This window comes from Balaenoptera ricei, chromosome 11 (genome assembly GCF_028023285.1).
Source record: "Balaenoptera ricei isolate mBalRic1 chromosome 11, mBalRic1.hap2, whole genome shotgun sequence".
Classification (NCBI taxonomy): Eukaryota; Metazoa; Chordata; class Mammalia; order Artiodactyla; family Balaenopteridae; genus Balaenoptera; species Balaenoptera ricei.
In genome coordinates, this window is record NC_082649.1 from 101,103,287 (window position 1) to 101,118,550 (window position 15,264).

The 15,264-nt window shown below is 38.4% G+C and overlaps 1 protein-coding gene across 8 annotated transcripts in view; it reads left to right on the forward strand.

Annotated features, from left to right (window-relative positions):
• Positions 1-15,264, forward strand: part of ATG7 (autophagy related 7) — a 326,752-nt gene that overhangs the window by 198,498 nt on the left and 112,990 nt on the right. For 5 of the 8 annotated variants that reach the window (XM_059940379.1, XM_059940378.1, XM_059940376.1 and 2 more), the window contains one exon: positions 10,235-10,357. The exons of 2 other annotated variants lie outside the window; for them this stretch is intronic. In XM_059940379.1, coding sequence (XP_059796362.1) covers positions 10,235-10,357 — 123 coding nt within the window. Of the gene's footprint in view, positions 1-10,234; positions 10,358-15,264 lie in introns of those variants that run through there. One more of the 8 variants, XM_059940382.1, reaches the window with a different exon arrangement.

A 15,264-nucleotide genomic window follows, 5' to 3' on the forward strand; every position in this document is an offset into this window, starting at 1 on the left:
CATTGATATATAAAAATTATATATATTTAAGGTATACAAGTTAATGTTTTGATATATATATGTATATATATAGTGAAATAATCACCACAGTCAAGCTAATCAACATATCCATCACCTCCAGCACCAGTAGTTACCATTACGTGTGTGTGTGTGTTGAGAAGTTTAATTTAAGATCTATCCTATTAGCACATCTCAAGTATACAATATAGTATTGTTTTGTTTTTTTTTTTAAATTTGGACTTTAAATTTATTTATTTATTTATTTATGGCTGTGTTGGGTCTTCGTTTCTGTACGAGGGCTTTCTCTAGTTGGGGCAAGTGGGGGCCACTCTTCATCGCGATGCGCGGGCCTCTCACTATCGGGGCCTCTCTCGCTGCGGAGCACAGGCTCCAGACGCGCAGGCTCAGTAGTTGTGGCTCACGGGCCTAGTTGCTCCCCAGCATGTGGGATCTTCCCAGACCAGGGCTCGAACCCGTGTCCCCTGCATTGGCAGGCAGATTCTCAACCACTGCGCCACCAGGGAAGCCCTACAATATAGTATTGTTAACTGTCATCACTGTGCCATACATTAGATCTCTAGAGCTTACTCATCTTGCATAATTGAAAGTGCATGGAATATCTTTTTCTCTTCTTTTACTTTCAACTTATTTGTGTCTTTGAATCCAAAATGAATCTCAAGTAGACAGCATACGGTTGGATCACGCTTTTTTAATGCATTTTGCTGTGTCTGCCTTTTAGTTGGAGTCTAATTCATTTACATTTAATGTAATTACTGATAAAATTTACATTTGCAATGTTGCTATTTGTTTTCTATGTGTCTCATGTCTTTTTTCTTTCTGTATTTCTCAATTACCACCTTCTTTTGTGTTAATAGATATTTTCTAATATACCATTTTAATTCCCTTGTATTTTCTTTTTTTTTTTAGTTAATTTCTCAGTGGCTGCCCTGGGAATCACAGTTAACATCTTAATTTATAACAGTGTAATTTGGTTTAACATCAACTTAATTTCATTAGTATAGAAAAACTTTGCTGCTGTATACATCTGTTTCTCTTTCCTTCCTTTGTGTAATTTCCTTCCAAATTACATCTTTATACATTATATGACACCACAGATTTATAATTATTGCTTTATGCATTTGTATTTTAAATCACATAGGAGAAAAAAATTACAACAGAAATATATTTAGTCTTTTATATTTATCTATACAGTTACCTTTACCTGTGTTCTTTTCTAAATGTGGATTTGAGTTACTGTCTAGTATCCTTTCATTTCAGCCTGAAGGAATCCCTTTAGTGTTTCTGACAGGGCAGGTTTGCTAGTGATGAATTCTTTGTTTTCTGTTTATCTTGGAATGTGTTAATTTCTCCTTCATTTTTGAATGTTAGTTTTGCTGGACATGGAATCCTTGGTTGAGAGTTTCTTTTTCTTTCAGCACTTTGAGTATTTAATTACACTACTTTTGACCCCTGTGGTTTCTGATGAGAAATTGGCTGTTAATGATTCCTTTTACATGATAGGCTCTTTCTTGTGTTTACAAGAGTCTCCCTTTGTCTTTTTACAGTTTGGTTATGTGGTATGTAGGTGTGGATCTCGTTGAGTTTATTCTACTTGGAGTTGAGCTTCTTGGATGTATAGATTAATGTTTTTCATCAAATTTGGGACGTTTTCTCCCATTATTTCCTCAAGTATTCTTTCTGCCCTTTTCTGTCTCTCCTGTCTTCTGAAACTCCCCTTATGCATATGTTGGTATGCTTGATGGATATTTGAGGCTGTATTCATTTTTCTTCATTCTTTTTTCTTTCTGTTCTCAGACTGGATAGTCTCAACTGACCTATCTTCATGTTCAATGATTCTTTCTTCAACTTGCCCAAATCTACTGTTGAGTGTCTCTCATGAATTTTTCAGTTGTACTTTTTAACTCCAGAATGTCTCTTGGGTTCTTTTTTATAATTTCTCTATTGGTATTCTGTATTTTAGTGAGGTATTTTCTCATACTTTCTTTTAGTTACTTGTACATGTTTTTTTTAGTTCTTTGAACATACTTAAAATAACTGTTTTAAAGTCTTTGTCTAGTAGGTTCCTCGGGGACAGTTTTTATAGACTGATTTTGTTTTTGTTTTGTGAGGGACATACTTTCTTGTTTCTTTGTAATTTTTTGTTGAGAACTGGACATTTTCAATAATATAATGCCATAATTCTGGGAATCAGATTCTCCCCCTTCTCTGTGGTTTACTGTCATTCCTTGCTGCTCTTGTTGATTTTGATTTAGTGACTTCTCTAAACTAATTTCATTAAGTTTGTATTCTTTGTCCTGTGTGGCCATCAAGTTTCTGCTCAGTTAGCTTAGTGGTCATCTAATGATTGGATAGAGATTTTCTTAAATGCCTGGAACCAGTAAGTCCCCCAGTGTTTGCTGGGGGGCTCTGTGTGCATATTGGGGCATGCCTTCTGTGCTCAGATGGGCAGTTAAGAACTCTGCCTTACCCTTCATGTCCTACTTGCACACATCCTCACGATCAGCTGGAGGTGAGAGCCGAAGGCCTTCTCAGATCTTTCCTGAGCATGTGCATGACTTTGAGCATGCTCCTAGCTCTGTGCCTGTGCACAGTCTTCTAGATTCCTAAGATTATGGAATTCCCCCAGATTTTCCTTTTAAGCTTTTTAGTCAGCTTATTGTTGCTTCAACTGTTATTTACCATCTCAGGAGATCACAGTGTTAAACAGTTGCTCCTGATACTTTTCAACAACTGGTCCCAGGAAAAAGGCTTTCACACAGGGTGAGTTCTGAGTTTGGTCGAATAAAGACAACAAGCAACAAGCAAGTAGGGTCTTCCTTCCAAACAGGTGACAGTTTTCCAAATGTGGGGTCAGAGCTCCTTTGGAACTCCAAATTGCCTCCTCCAGTGGCTGCCAGCCTGGTTTTCACTGTGGTAGTGTGTTGGTTTTCAAGGCTACAGTCAAGCTAGAAGGGGAAAAGGAATGGAAATGGGGCAAGTTAAAATACCACAAACCTTATTGTTTTTACTGTGAATCAGCTGCTTTTCTTAATTACTCCTCAGATCTTGTTAGTATTCTCTTTTCTTTTATGGAAGAGAGCATTTTCAGAGGTCCTTACTCCACTATTTTCACTGACGTCACTGTGTGTCATCTTTTCTGTACTTGTCAAGCCCTATTTAGTGATAATAATTGTATTCTGAGTAATAAATGCAAAAAATGGTAATAAATGAATAGCATTTCTGTTGCTCTTTGTAAACCATTCTTAGTCAGTGATTGAAGTCATAATCTTTTTTTTAATCTAAGTGGGGAGATAGGCATGGAGTTGGATCCCCATTATAGAAGTGAGCAGACTCAGAAAGATGAAGTGTTTTGCCTAGTGTTGCCAAATTACTGCCCATTGCATTTTGACTCCCAGTTTTCAGTTTCTTTCCTTCTACTCAGTTGACCTCAGTGAATTTGTGATTTTGGTACGTGAAGGTACCAAGATGTAATATTATTTGGCTTTTTTTAGTACAGTTGTATGTTGCACCATAAGAAGTTTAGTTAAAATACTAAAGTGTTGGAACTTTCATACCATTGTCAACTATCTCAATTTGAAAGCTATTCAGTGTTTTGATTTAAAATCTCCTGTATCCTTTAAATTACCATTGTGCCCATTTTACATTTGGATGCCTAAGAAAAATGTACACTATACAGTGACTTTAGGGAAAGGACAAGAGACTTATCTGTTTTATATTTTTGACATGCCAATAATTATCCTGATTAATGCTATACTTTTTGACATGCTATTATATGTTTCTTTAACTTTGCTTTTATTTTTATTTATATTATGAAATTAGATCAATTTATAGGAAAGAAGAACTAATTAACCTTAAAAATCTCATTTATGTCTTTTCAGACTCACTTTTTAAACATTTTTATACAATTCTTAAAGGTTACACTCCATTTACAGTTATTGCAAAATATTGGCTATATTCCCCGTGTTGTACAATACGTCCTTATAACCTGTCTTACACCCAATACTTTGTACCTCCCACTTCACCCCTGTATTGCCCCTGCTATTAAATGTCTTGAACTCAGAGCTGCCCTCCTTTTTTAAAGTTTGACCTTATAAATCCTACCTGTGTCTAAATAGAGTAAGTTAATAGCAACTGGTTTAGTTAGGATGATAGCTACATGTTTCCATATGAAGCCGTTTTCTCATCCATTATCTGCTTTATATCACTGACGTATATAGAAATAGGAACAAAGTTACTGAACATCTGGTTGATATTTGAAAATGCCATCAACTGCTGATTACCAGGGACAGTGAGGCAGAGTATTTCTTTCAATCCCTTTGGCAACTCAGTGTGCCATGGAGAGTGGGGTCAGAGAATACAAAAGGGAAAAAAGATCATCGGGAGTGGAATTAATCAAGGAAGACTTCTTGCAGTTGATAGTTGAGCTGAACTTTGAAGTGCAAGACCTCATTTGATAGGAAAGACAAGAGATCATTCTAGGTAGGCCAGCACCAAGAGGTAATGAGAAGGGAGCTGAAGCTTTTCCAAGGTGATGGTCCCAGGGAGGAGCTGGGAGTAGTGAAGGTGGAACAGTCGTGTTGTAAGGGCTGCTGAAATCAGGGCTTTTTCCCTCTTCTTTGATTCTTTTTTATGATGATGAGAGAAATCCCAGGGCACCAAGAGACAAAAACTGATCAAGGGGCTTCCTCGTGTTACTAGCAGTGCTTCCAGCTCATTATCCAACGTGGGGGCTTCTCTACCCTGGCATGGCTCCCTCAGCAAAAGGACTGGAAAACAGAGTTTTGCCCTCAACTTGAAGTAAAGTCTCTGCAGACGACTGGGTGACTGTCCCTCAGAAGGGAGTGTTTTGACTCTTCTTTCATGGATTCTCATAGGATGGGAACTAAGGGTCCTGGTGGCTTCTAGCGATACACTTTTATTACCCTATCTGGGATATTGGGCAAGCTTTTCCTAAGTTTTTTTTAGAAATCATGACCCATGTATATTTTTAAATCATCAAGAGCAAATAAGTACAATTTCTAAACAACAAAGACTTTAAATAAGAGTTTTGCAGACACTGTGTGTTCCCATCCCCTTTTGAAAATATATTAGCTTTTTTTTTTAGGTAGGGCACACAGTTCCTCGTGTCCTTGTTTAAGAATAACAGACAAGAGTTGCAAACTGTGAATCCATTCTGCTTCTCATGAAGTGAAAGTCACTGCATGGTGTAGTCAGGAGATCTTAGACTCTATGAAAGGCATTCTGCAGAGAGCCGTCCAACAATTGGAGGATTCTGGAGGGACTTAAATGCCTAGCTGGAGAGTATAGTTTTGATCTAGTAGCCACCGAAGAGTCTCAGCAAGAGAAGTGATATTCCTAAAATCATGTTTTAAGAAGAGATTCTACCGTCTTTGTCCAGGGATATGTGCTCGTGTACATCATGAATAAAGAACCTAGCCTTACAGAATAGTTAAGTAAGGAAAATTGTGTCCATTAGGAAAGGATCTGTATCTTTATACTGAAAGAGTCATTATTATTTCTCTACTTAGCAAAGTACCTTTAGAATACTTACAACCTTCCAAAATGTAATGTGTACAAGACCACATATTATATAATTTACTTAAGAGGTGTTATATGTTTTATGACAGGTTGTTGCAGTGCTCAAATTCATTGTGATAGTATCTTTTTTTTTTTTTTTTGATAATTTAAAACACATTTTTCCCCTTTAAGAAGGTTGAGATGTTTGTAGAGGAAAAAAAACTCCTACGTTTTATAAGCTGCTTATACTTGTAACACAGATTAACTTCCCTGCACATAAAGGGAATACTGGAAAACTCTTGCATGATTAAATATGCCCCTAGGGGATTAAGTTTTTCCACATATTTTTCAAGCCAGAGCTATTAATAATGTTTCAGCCTTAAACTTGCTGTACATCCTGATTATGGGGGAGGCCTTCACTCATTCTGCCCTTGCTGTTAGTTTTTTCACTGTCCAGGTTTGTAGCTCTACAAAATTAGCTGTGGAAACGTAGTCTTGAAATCTCAGAGAATAATTAAGGTCTGATAAAGTGCCATCTCTGGAGTTACTCCAAATTTTTTTTCAAAGTTTTTGCCCGTTTTTCACTCCCACGTCGTCTTCTTTTTTTAACCTTACTGGAAACCTAGCACAAAGTAGCTGTTTAATTAGTTTAGTAGTTCACTCAGGAATAAGTGATCACTGGATTGACCTAGGATTATCATACTAAATGAATTAAGACAGAAAGAGAAAGACAAATACCATATGATATCACTTATGTGGGGTCTAAAAAAAAATACAAATGAACTTACTTACAAAATGGAAATAGACCCACAGGCAGAGAAAACTAACATATAGTTACCAAGGGGGAAAAGAGAGGAGGGATAAATTAGGAGTTTGACATCAACATATACATACTACTATATATAAAATAGATAACCAACAAGGACCAACTCTATAGCACAGGGAATTATACTCAATATTCTGTAATAACCTGTATGGGGAAAGAATCTAAAAAAGAATATATATATGAATCACTTTGCTGAATACCTGAAAGTAACACATCGTAAATGAACTATATGTCAATTAAAAAATAAATTAAAAAAATAAAAACAGCACTATTAATATCATGCCTCTTAAAAAAAAAAAGTAAGTTCACTAAACACACAGCATTTAGCATTTCAAAAAAGATCACTTACTTTCTATGCACATTTTTCCTGAGATAACATTCTGGTTTGTAAGGACTCCCATAATTACTGAGGAATTCAATTATTAAGTGCCTTTTTATCCAGGCATTGGATTGTCAAATTAATTTACTGTGGCTAATCAGCCAAAGACTGTACTTCGTTAATGCCTTGGGGCGTAACAGTCATCCCCTGTTCCTCCAGCTCTCCACGGTTCCCTCTCTGTCCCTCCAGCCTGCAGGTCTTTCCTCACGAGCCTGAGGTCCCTTCATCGCTACTAACTAGCCCCTCAAATTCTTTGACCCTTTCTGGCCAGTCCTCAAGCTTATTAGATCGGTCCTTAACTACCTTTCTCCCCAAACTTATATTTTCTGTCCTGAGCAGGGGCTTTAGATTGTTTAGCGCTCTTCATGCGCTGCTGATCAGCTGCCCTTCTCACATTCCCCACCCAGCTGCCCCAGACTGTCATCACCCCCCTCAAGCTCCATGTCCCACTCCATCCCCTTTTCTGGCAGCAGATGACCTTGCTGCCTGCTGTTCAGACCCTAGAGTTCCTCGGCCCCCAGTTCCCTACTCTCCTAACTTAACACTTCAACTGCTTTGCTCGTCCCTACCTACACATTTCTGTGTCCGGGGCAGAGCCACCCCTCGCTTCTAGCTCCAACTTCTTCATTAGGACTTTAGAGTTCTTCTTCCTCTTCTTCTGGGAACTTTCTCCAGCACTGAAGAAAAAAATAAAAATTAAATTGAGATTTTAATATTATTTGACTAAGTAATATGTGCACATGGTTTTAAAAATTCAAGTAGTGTAGAAGAATGTACAGAGGCAACTACTTGATGTCAGGGGTGTGTGAGTGTGTGTGTGTGTGTGTGTGTGTGTATATTCTTCCAGAGATGATATATGCAAAAACAAGCCTATGCGTATGTGCATTGCCCTTTCTTCCTCTCTCCTCCTCCACCTTTATTTTAAAAATATTAACACTAGACACATGGTCTGGACATTGCTCTTTAATATATCTCTGTCTTGGAAATCAGTTTATGTTAGTACTATAGAACTACCTCATTCTTTTTTTTTTTTAATCTTTATTGGAGTATAATTACTTCACAATACTGTGTTAGTTTCTGTTGTACAGAAGGTGAATCAGCCATATGCATACATATATCCCCATATCTCCTCCCTCTTGCATCTCCCTCCCACCCTGTGGTCACAAAGCACCTAGCTGATCTGCCTGTGCTCTGCTGCTGCTTCCCGCTAGCTATTTTACATTCGGTAGTGTATATATGTTGATGCTGCTGTCACTTCACCCCAGCTTCCTGCCCCCCCCCCCACCGTGTCCTCAGTCCATTCTCTACGTCTGCGTCTTTATTCCGCCCTGCCACTAGGTTCATCAGTACCATTTTTTTTTTCTTTTTTAGATTCCATATATATGTGTTAGCACTACAATGAGGTATCACCTCACACCGGTCAGAATGGCCACCATCAAAAAATCTAGAAACAGTAAATGCTGGAAAGGGTGTGGTGAAAAGGGAACCCTCCTGCACTGTTGGTGGGAATGTAAATTGATACAACCACTATGGAGAACAGTATGGAGGCTCCTTAAAAAACTAAAAACAGAACTGCCTCATTCTTTTAATGGATCCTGATTATGTCCTTGATTGTAAATATACCACAATTTAGTTAATCAGTCCCCTTTAAAAGGGTAGTTATTCTTAATCTTTTGTTGCTGCAAACGGTGTTGCAGTGAGTGTCCTTACACATCAGTCTTTGTGCCCATGCAAGCAGGGTAAAAGCAGGAATGATGTGGGCATGCTGCTTAAGAGTCAACATTCTCATCATCAGGTTTTCTTTAAAATGTTCACTGTGTAAACGAAAAGATAATTGAATATTGAAGAATATTGAAAAAAAGGGAATCACAGTTCCCCAACCCTCAACAACAACAAAAAGTCTTTGAAAAGTCTTTGAAGTGGAATTGCTGGATTGAAGGGCTTATACGTGTTCATTTCTGAATGGAGAAAAAAATTTTCTAATTCTTTTTTCTATATCGTGTGTTATTGCTTCTCCAACCTTTCTGTTCATGTGTTGATTTCTTAGATTTATCTTCAATGTCTGCTATCTTTTTGAAACTTTCATCTCTTTATTTATTCTGAGTTTTGAGAGAATTTCCAAGGCATTATGGTTCAGTGTTTGCTTTCTGCAGTTCACAGTTCTTATGATAGTTGAATTTCTAAACGTGATAGTCATTTTTTTTTTTTTTGTGGTTTGCTTTTAAGTAGTCATATGTTCTTACATTGTTCTCAGAAGCCTAGTGGTCTCCTATCTTTTGATCTTTTTGTTGAAGGACAACATGTATATGAAAACATGCTTGATAGTTTTTCACAAAGTATACCTTTGTAACCAGAACCCAGATAAAGGAACAAATATTACCAACATCTCAGGACCTCTCCTGTGCACCATTCCAATTACAGTCCTTCAATGGATAACCACTCTCCTGACTTTTACACCACACATTCATTTTTTTAAAAAAACTTTATGTAATTGTAATCCTGTAGCACATACTGCTTCTCCCTTCTATTTTTTAACATTATGTTTGTGAGAATTATGTATATTGTTGCATGTAGTTGTCTGTGTTTTTATTTCTGTATGTTATTCCATTGCATGAATAAACCGCAGTTTGTTAACTCATTCTGCTGTTGATGGACACTTGAGTAGTTCCTAGTTTGAGGCTATCATGAATAGTGCTGCTATGGATACTTTTGTTCAGGTCTTCTGATGCACATATGTATATATTTTTTGTTGGATGTATATATCTAGGAGTAGAATTTCATGATCACAGGGCATATACATGTTAAACCTCTAAAACAGTTATCTCATTTTGCCTTCCCATGAGAATACTGGTTGTTCCACATCTTTGCCAGTACTTGGTATTTTTTGTCTTTCTCATTTTAGCCATTCTGGTAGGTATGAAGTAGTAGTTCATTGTGGTTTTAGTTGTCATTTCCCTGATAACTTGTAATGTTGAGCAACTTTTCATATGTTTATTGACTATTTGGGCAACTTCTTTTGTGATATGCCTGGTGAAATTCATTTTTACATTAAAAAAAAATTTTTAAATGCATTTGACTAGCTGGTAGGCCACATTTTCCACCCTTTTGTCCCCCCCGCTTTCCCTTTATCCTTAAAAAAATTTTTTCTTGGCTCTTCTCTTGACTGTTATTTTTCTCCTAAAAAGTGAACTTTAGAATCAGCAACCTCAACTCTTCTAGAAGTTTTAGTGAATTTGCATGTAACTTACTTTGTTTGAGAAATACCATCATCTAAATTGGAAGATGATATTGTCATTCTTTCTAAGAAAGAGAAAATAATAAATCCTAAGCCCTCACAGTTTTTTGCCTACCATGTTGATTTTTCCCATATTTAATTTTTAATTCTAGCTTTAGTTCCATTTTTGACAAGTGATTATTAGTGAAACTCTCTTAATATGCATTTAAAGCCTACAGCCCCCTTAAATACATCTATATGTATAATTATCTTACAGGTTCTTGATCAGTATGAACGAGAAGGATTTAATTTCCTGGTGAAGGTGTTTAATTCTTCACATTCCTTCTTAGAGGATTTGACTGGTCTTACGTTGCTGCATCAAGAGACCCAGGCTGCTGAGGTAAGACTAAAACCAGCATTTTGTTCAGAAGACTGATGTATTTCAAACCTGTTTGATAATCGGATTTATGGAAAAGGAAGGAAGCGGTTTATGACAATTTTTTCCTTAGAACAAAATCGCTAAGTAAGTCTGCTAGTTGTCAGAAAATGAACCTTCTGCAGTTGCTGGATGATGCATTGTGCAGGTTATTGTGTGGTAGGTTCCAGATGTACGAAATTGCTGATAAAGGAAGTACAGGTTATTGATTTCCAAGCACCTCTGGTCCTTACTGAACAACAGCATGCCTGTGGCCCTTGGACAGTTGGCTGTGATGTCCATACATCAAAATGCAAGTCAGGGAAGACATTGGACTCTGGCCATGTCTTTGATTTCACAACTGAGCCCATCTTTGTAGGCCACGGAACCTCGCCACGAAATGGCTTCCTCAGTGACAACCTAAGAGAGTTTGGTTTTGCTTGTCATTTAGAATATTTTGCAAATCGTAATTTCCTGGGTTGCTACCATTGTGTGGGTGTGTGTGTGTTTTTTAAGACTGGAATTACAAAATAGATTATCATTTTGCTTTTCCAAATGCTCACTGTTCTTAGAAAAAGGTATGCTGTGTATGTGTGGCACCGTTGGGTCACTTGGCCAAACAGACAGTTCCTCAAAATGGATGAATGAGATTAAATGAGATTAAACCAACATCTCCCCCCGCCATTCCCTTCCCACCTCCACCCCCGACTCCACCCCACCCCCACCCAGTAGCCTAGGTAAAGAAGCTCTTAGGAAAAATGTGGCCTGTCATAGCGTTTCCGTAAGCTGTATAAGGAAAACCTTGAGTGCCTGTATCCTATCGGAATGGAACACTTGCAAAGTTACCATCAGTTCCGTAGTAACTGATGTTGAGAGTAACAGTTCCTCTGTTGAGTAACAGATGTTGAGTAACATAGTTCATTGATTTCTGCCTGGGGTTTTGTATGCTCAACATTGGGGGAAGCCCCAGTGGTCAGTGAGTGATGGTCAAGCCCAATACTGCGCTAGCTGGTGGTGAAAAGGCTGGTGTTTGGAAGACTGGAACTAGCACTGAGTATAGGAAAACCATGTAGAAGTAGCAGAATGAAATCTTGTGAAGCTTTCAGCAGACCGGAGCAAGAGTTTCAGCCACCCCAGAGAATCATGAGAGTGCTCCTGTAGTGCTAGACTTAGAGCTGAAACTGATTCTTCTTTGACTTGCTTTGGTGTCCTCTGGGCATTCAGCAGATGCAATCTTCCACTTATGACCAATAGTTAGACCCACATAGGGTGTCTTAGCTTCATTTTCAGGAGATGAATGGCATCTCTACAGGACTTTAAGAGACGTTGAGATTTTCCTTAGAGCTGTGATTGGCTTCCCAGACACGGTTCAGAGTATCATGTTGATCATGGCTGCCATTTTTTTCTTTCTTTCTTTCTTTCTTTCTTTCTTTCTTTCTTTCTTTCTTTCTTTCTTTCTTTCTTTCTTTATTTTTGGCTGTGTTGGGTCTTCGTTTCTGTGCGAGGGCTTTCTCTAGTTGCGGCGAGCAGGGGCCACTCTTCATCGCGGTGCGCGGGCCTCTTACTGTCGCGGCCTCTCTTGTTGCGGAGCACAAGCTCCAGATGCGCAGGCTCAGTAGTTGTGGCTCATGGGCCTAGTTGCTCTGCGGCATGTGGGATCCTCCCAGACCAGGGCTCGAACCCGTGTCCCCTGCATTGGCAGGCCCATTCTCAACCACTGCGCCACCAGGGAAGCCCCCATTTTTTTCTTTTGAGCAGCGCTGATGGCAAGGGAAAAATAACTTATGGGTCTTTTCAACCACGCAGTCATTTGACTAGTTGGCTGGGAGAATTTTTCCACCCAGCTAGAAATAATTCACATACTTCTCTTTAACTGCCTAGAAGAATTGCAACTTGAAATTGATCCCACGCTTCACTCTTTAAAAACAGAGCAGATGCTAGGATAATGGGCAGATTCCTTCATTAAACCTGGCTTGTTTTGCGTTTTGGTTGGTCAAACATTTGTAGTCTTTTCAAAGACCCAGAAGGAGAAGGGGAAGCTTGAGAGCAGTAGCAGCTAGGTGGTAGGGCGGAAGGGGGTGTGATGTCATCCGCAAGCCTTAGCTTTCTTTCTGAAGTTCTCCTCTGTTAAATTACATTTATAGTTTTGGAATGATAAGTTACACATCACAGATTAGAGATGGTAAACTGGTTGGCCTATGAGCCAGATATGGCTTACAGGTGTGTTTTGTTTGGCCTACCCTATGTGTTAAATTCTGAATAAAGCCAACATTTAAAAATTATGCGTTTTACCTAAAAATATGAATGTTCCCATTTCCAGCTTCTTTGAAAAATCAGATCTGGCAACCCCAGGCCTGCATTCCTTAATAGTGATGTTAGCTGGAGCCAAGAAGAAAATTTTATAGATAAATAATGCACTTCATACAAAGTTTTAAAGGCATAAAAATATCCTGTGTGGAAAGGAAACCTTCCTTCTGCACCTGTCCCTTAACACCCAGTTCTCTTCCTGGAGACAAACACTGCTGTTAGTTTCTTGCCCAAAGGTATTCTTTAGGTGAGGATGCTCTGTTTAGAAGATGTTCTTCACAGTATGGAGGTTCCTTAAAAAACTAAAAATAGAACTACCACACGACCCAGCAATCCCACTACTGGGCAGATACCCTGAGAAAACCATCATTCAAAAAGAGTCATGTACCTCAGTGTTCACTGAAGCTCTATTTACAATAGCCAGGACATGGAAGCAACCTAAGTGTCCATCAACAGGTGAATGGATAAAGAAGATGTGGCACATATATACAATGGAATATTACTCAGCCATAAAAAGAAATGAAATTGAGTTATTTGTAGTGAGGTGGATGGACCTAGAGTCTGTCATACAGAGTGAAGTAAGTCAGAAAGAGAAAAAGAAATACCGTATGCTAACACATACATAAGGAATTAAAAAAAAAAAGGTTATGAAGAACCTAGGGGCAGGACGGGAGTAAAGACGCAGACCTACTAGAGAATGGACTTGAGGACACGGGGAGGGGGAAGGGTAAGCTGGGACAAAGTGAGGAGTGACATGGACATATATACACTACCAAATATAAAATAGATAGCTAGTGAGAAGCAGCCGCATAGCACAGGGAGATCAGCTCTGTGCTTTGCGACCACCTAGAGGGGTGGGATAGGGAGGGTGGGAGGCAGACGCAAGAGGGAGGGGATATGGGGATATATGTATACGTATAGCTGATTCACTTTGTTATAAAGCAGAAACTAACACACCATTGTAAAGCAATTATACTCCAATAAAGATGTTAAAAAAAAAAAAAAAGATGTTCTTCAGTTGATGACCCTTATTGGTATTGGAATTTGCAACTCCTGTCTTAGGAAAGGATTATTCTTTTTTCTTAAAAAGCTCTAAATAGGACTGTGTTTTAAAAAGATAATTCTCACCAGCAGACCTCAGAGCAACAAAAATCATTGTCTTGCCTATTTTACTTTACTGTGAAAAATGTGTGTGTAAATAAATAAATATGAATATCAAAAAATATACCCATATACACTGTGTAAAGGTAGTGTTTTGATTTGCATAGTTGATTCCCAGTGCATTTACAGATGTTCAGTAATAAAAATACAAACGTCTGCGTCCCATATAGAAAGGTCCCAACTTATTTTAGCAGTGCAATCAGGAATGCCCAATTAATTCTCATCTTGGGCTAACTGTTTTCACCCATCAACACTGGAATTGCAAAAGATATGTGACAGTATCATTTGATACATTGTTTACAAAATATGTATTTGTACAAATACTAGCTTAAAAAAAAAAACCTTTACTGAACATCTTTTGAAAACTTGGTAGCAAGGTGCTATGCTAGTGACTGAATACAGAAGTTAATGAAATGAGCTCACAGTCTAGTGTGCGAAGCAGAGACGTAAATAGTGAACTCTAGTATCATCAGAAATGTTTTAGTCATTTATATATTAGGTGCTGAGGGAGCAGTGGACGTTACTTTACTGTGGGGAAGTTACTCCCTGGGGGAGTAGGGATGTCAAGGAAAACTTCCCAGGGACCAAATATTCCATTTAGTTTTAAAGGATGAGTAGGCGCTCTCTAAAAATAAGAGTTGGATTTGGGCAGGGAAAGTGTACGGAAGGAGTCGGACAGGAGAGGAGGGCCAGGGCATCCTAGGGATAAAGGACTCAGAGGCCAGGAGTCTTTAGTGTGTTACTCAGGTTGTGAGCATTTAGTTGGAGTTACCTGAAATCAGATAATGTACTTTTTAGTAACAGTTTTATTGACCTATAATTCACATACCATGAAATTTACCCTTTAAGAGTATACAATCCAGTAGTTTTTAGTGCATTCACAGAGTTGTTATGCTACTGTTATTCCTAAGTTTAGTACATTCTCACGCCCACAAAAAGGAACTCTGTACCCATTGAGCTCTCACTCCTTATTCCCACCTGCTCCTTCCAGCCCTGCTAACCACTCATCTCCCTTCTGTCTCGATGGATTTGCCTATTCTGGACATGTCACATAAATGAAACCAAACAATGCATGGCCTTTGTGTCTGATGTCTGTAACTTAGCATGATGTTTTCTAGGTTCATCCATATTGTAGCAAGGTAATTCTTCTCAGTTTAAAGAAAAAAAATGTTTGGATGCTATTAAACTTTTTCCTATCCCTTAACACCTGTGGTCTATCTCCCTAAATATATCCCCTTTATGAAGGATGAATACAAAGGTGATCCCGCTAGAGACTACAAATCCCTTTATTTTCATAGAAAGGGGCACAGAGAGAATGGATTGAGAGAGATATTCAAGACAGAATCATCCAGATTTAGTGAGATTGACCAGTGCAACCCAGTTTTTTGCACCCATCTCCCTTCCATCATCAAGTATACAAAAAT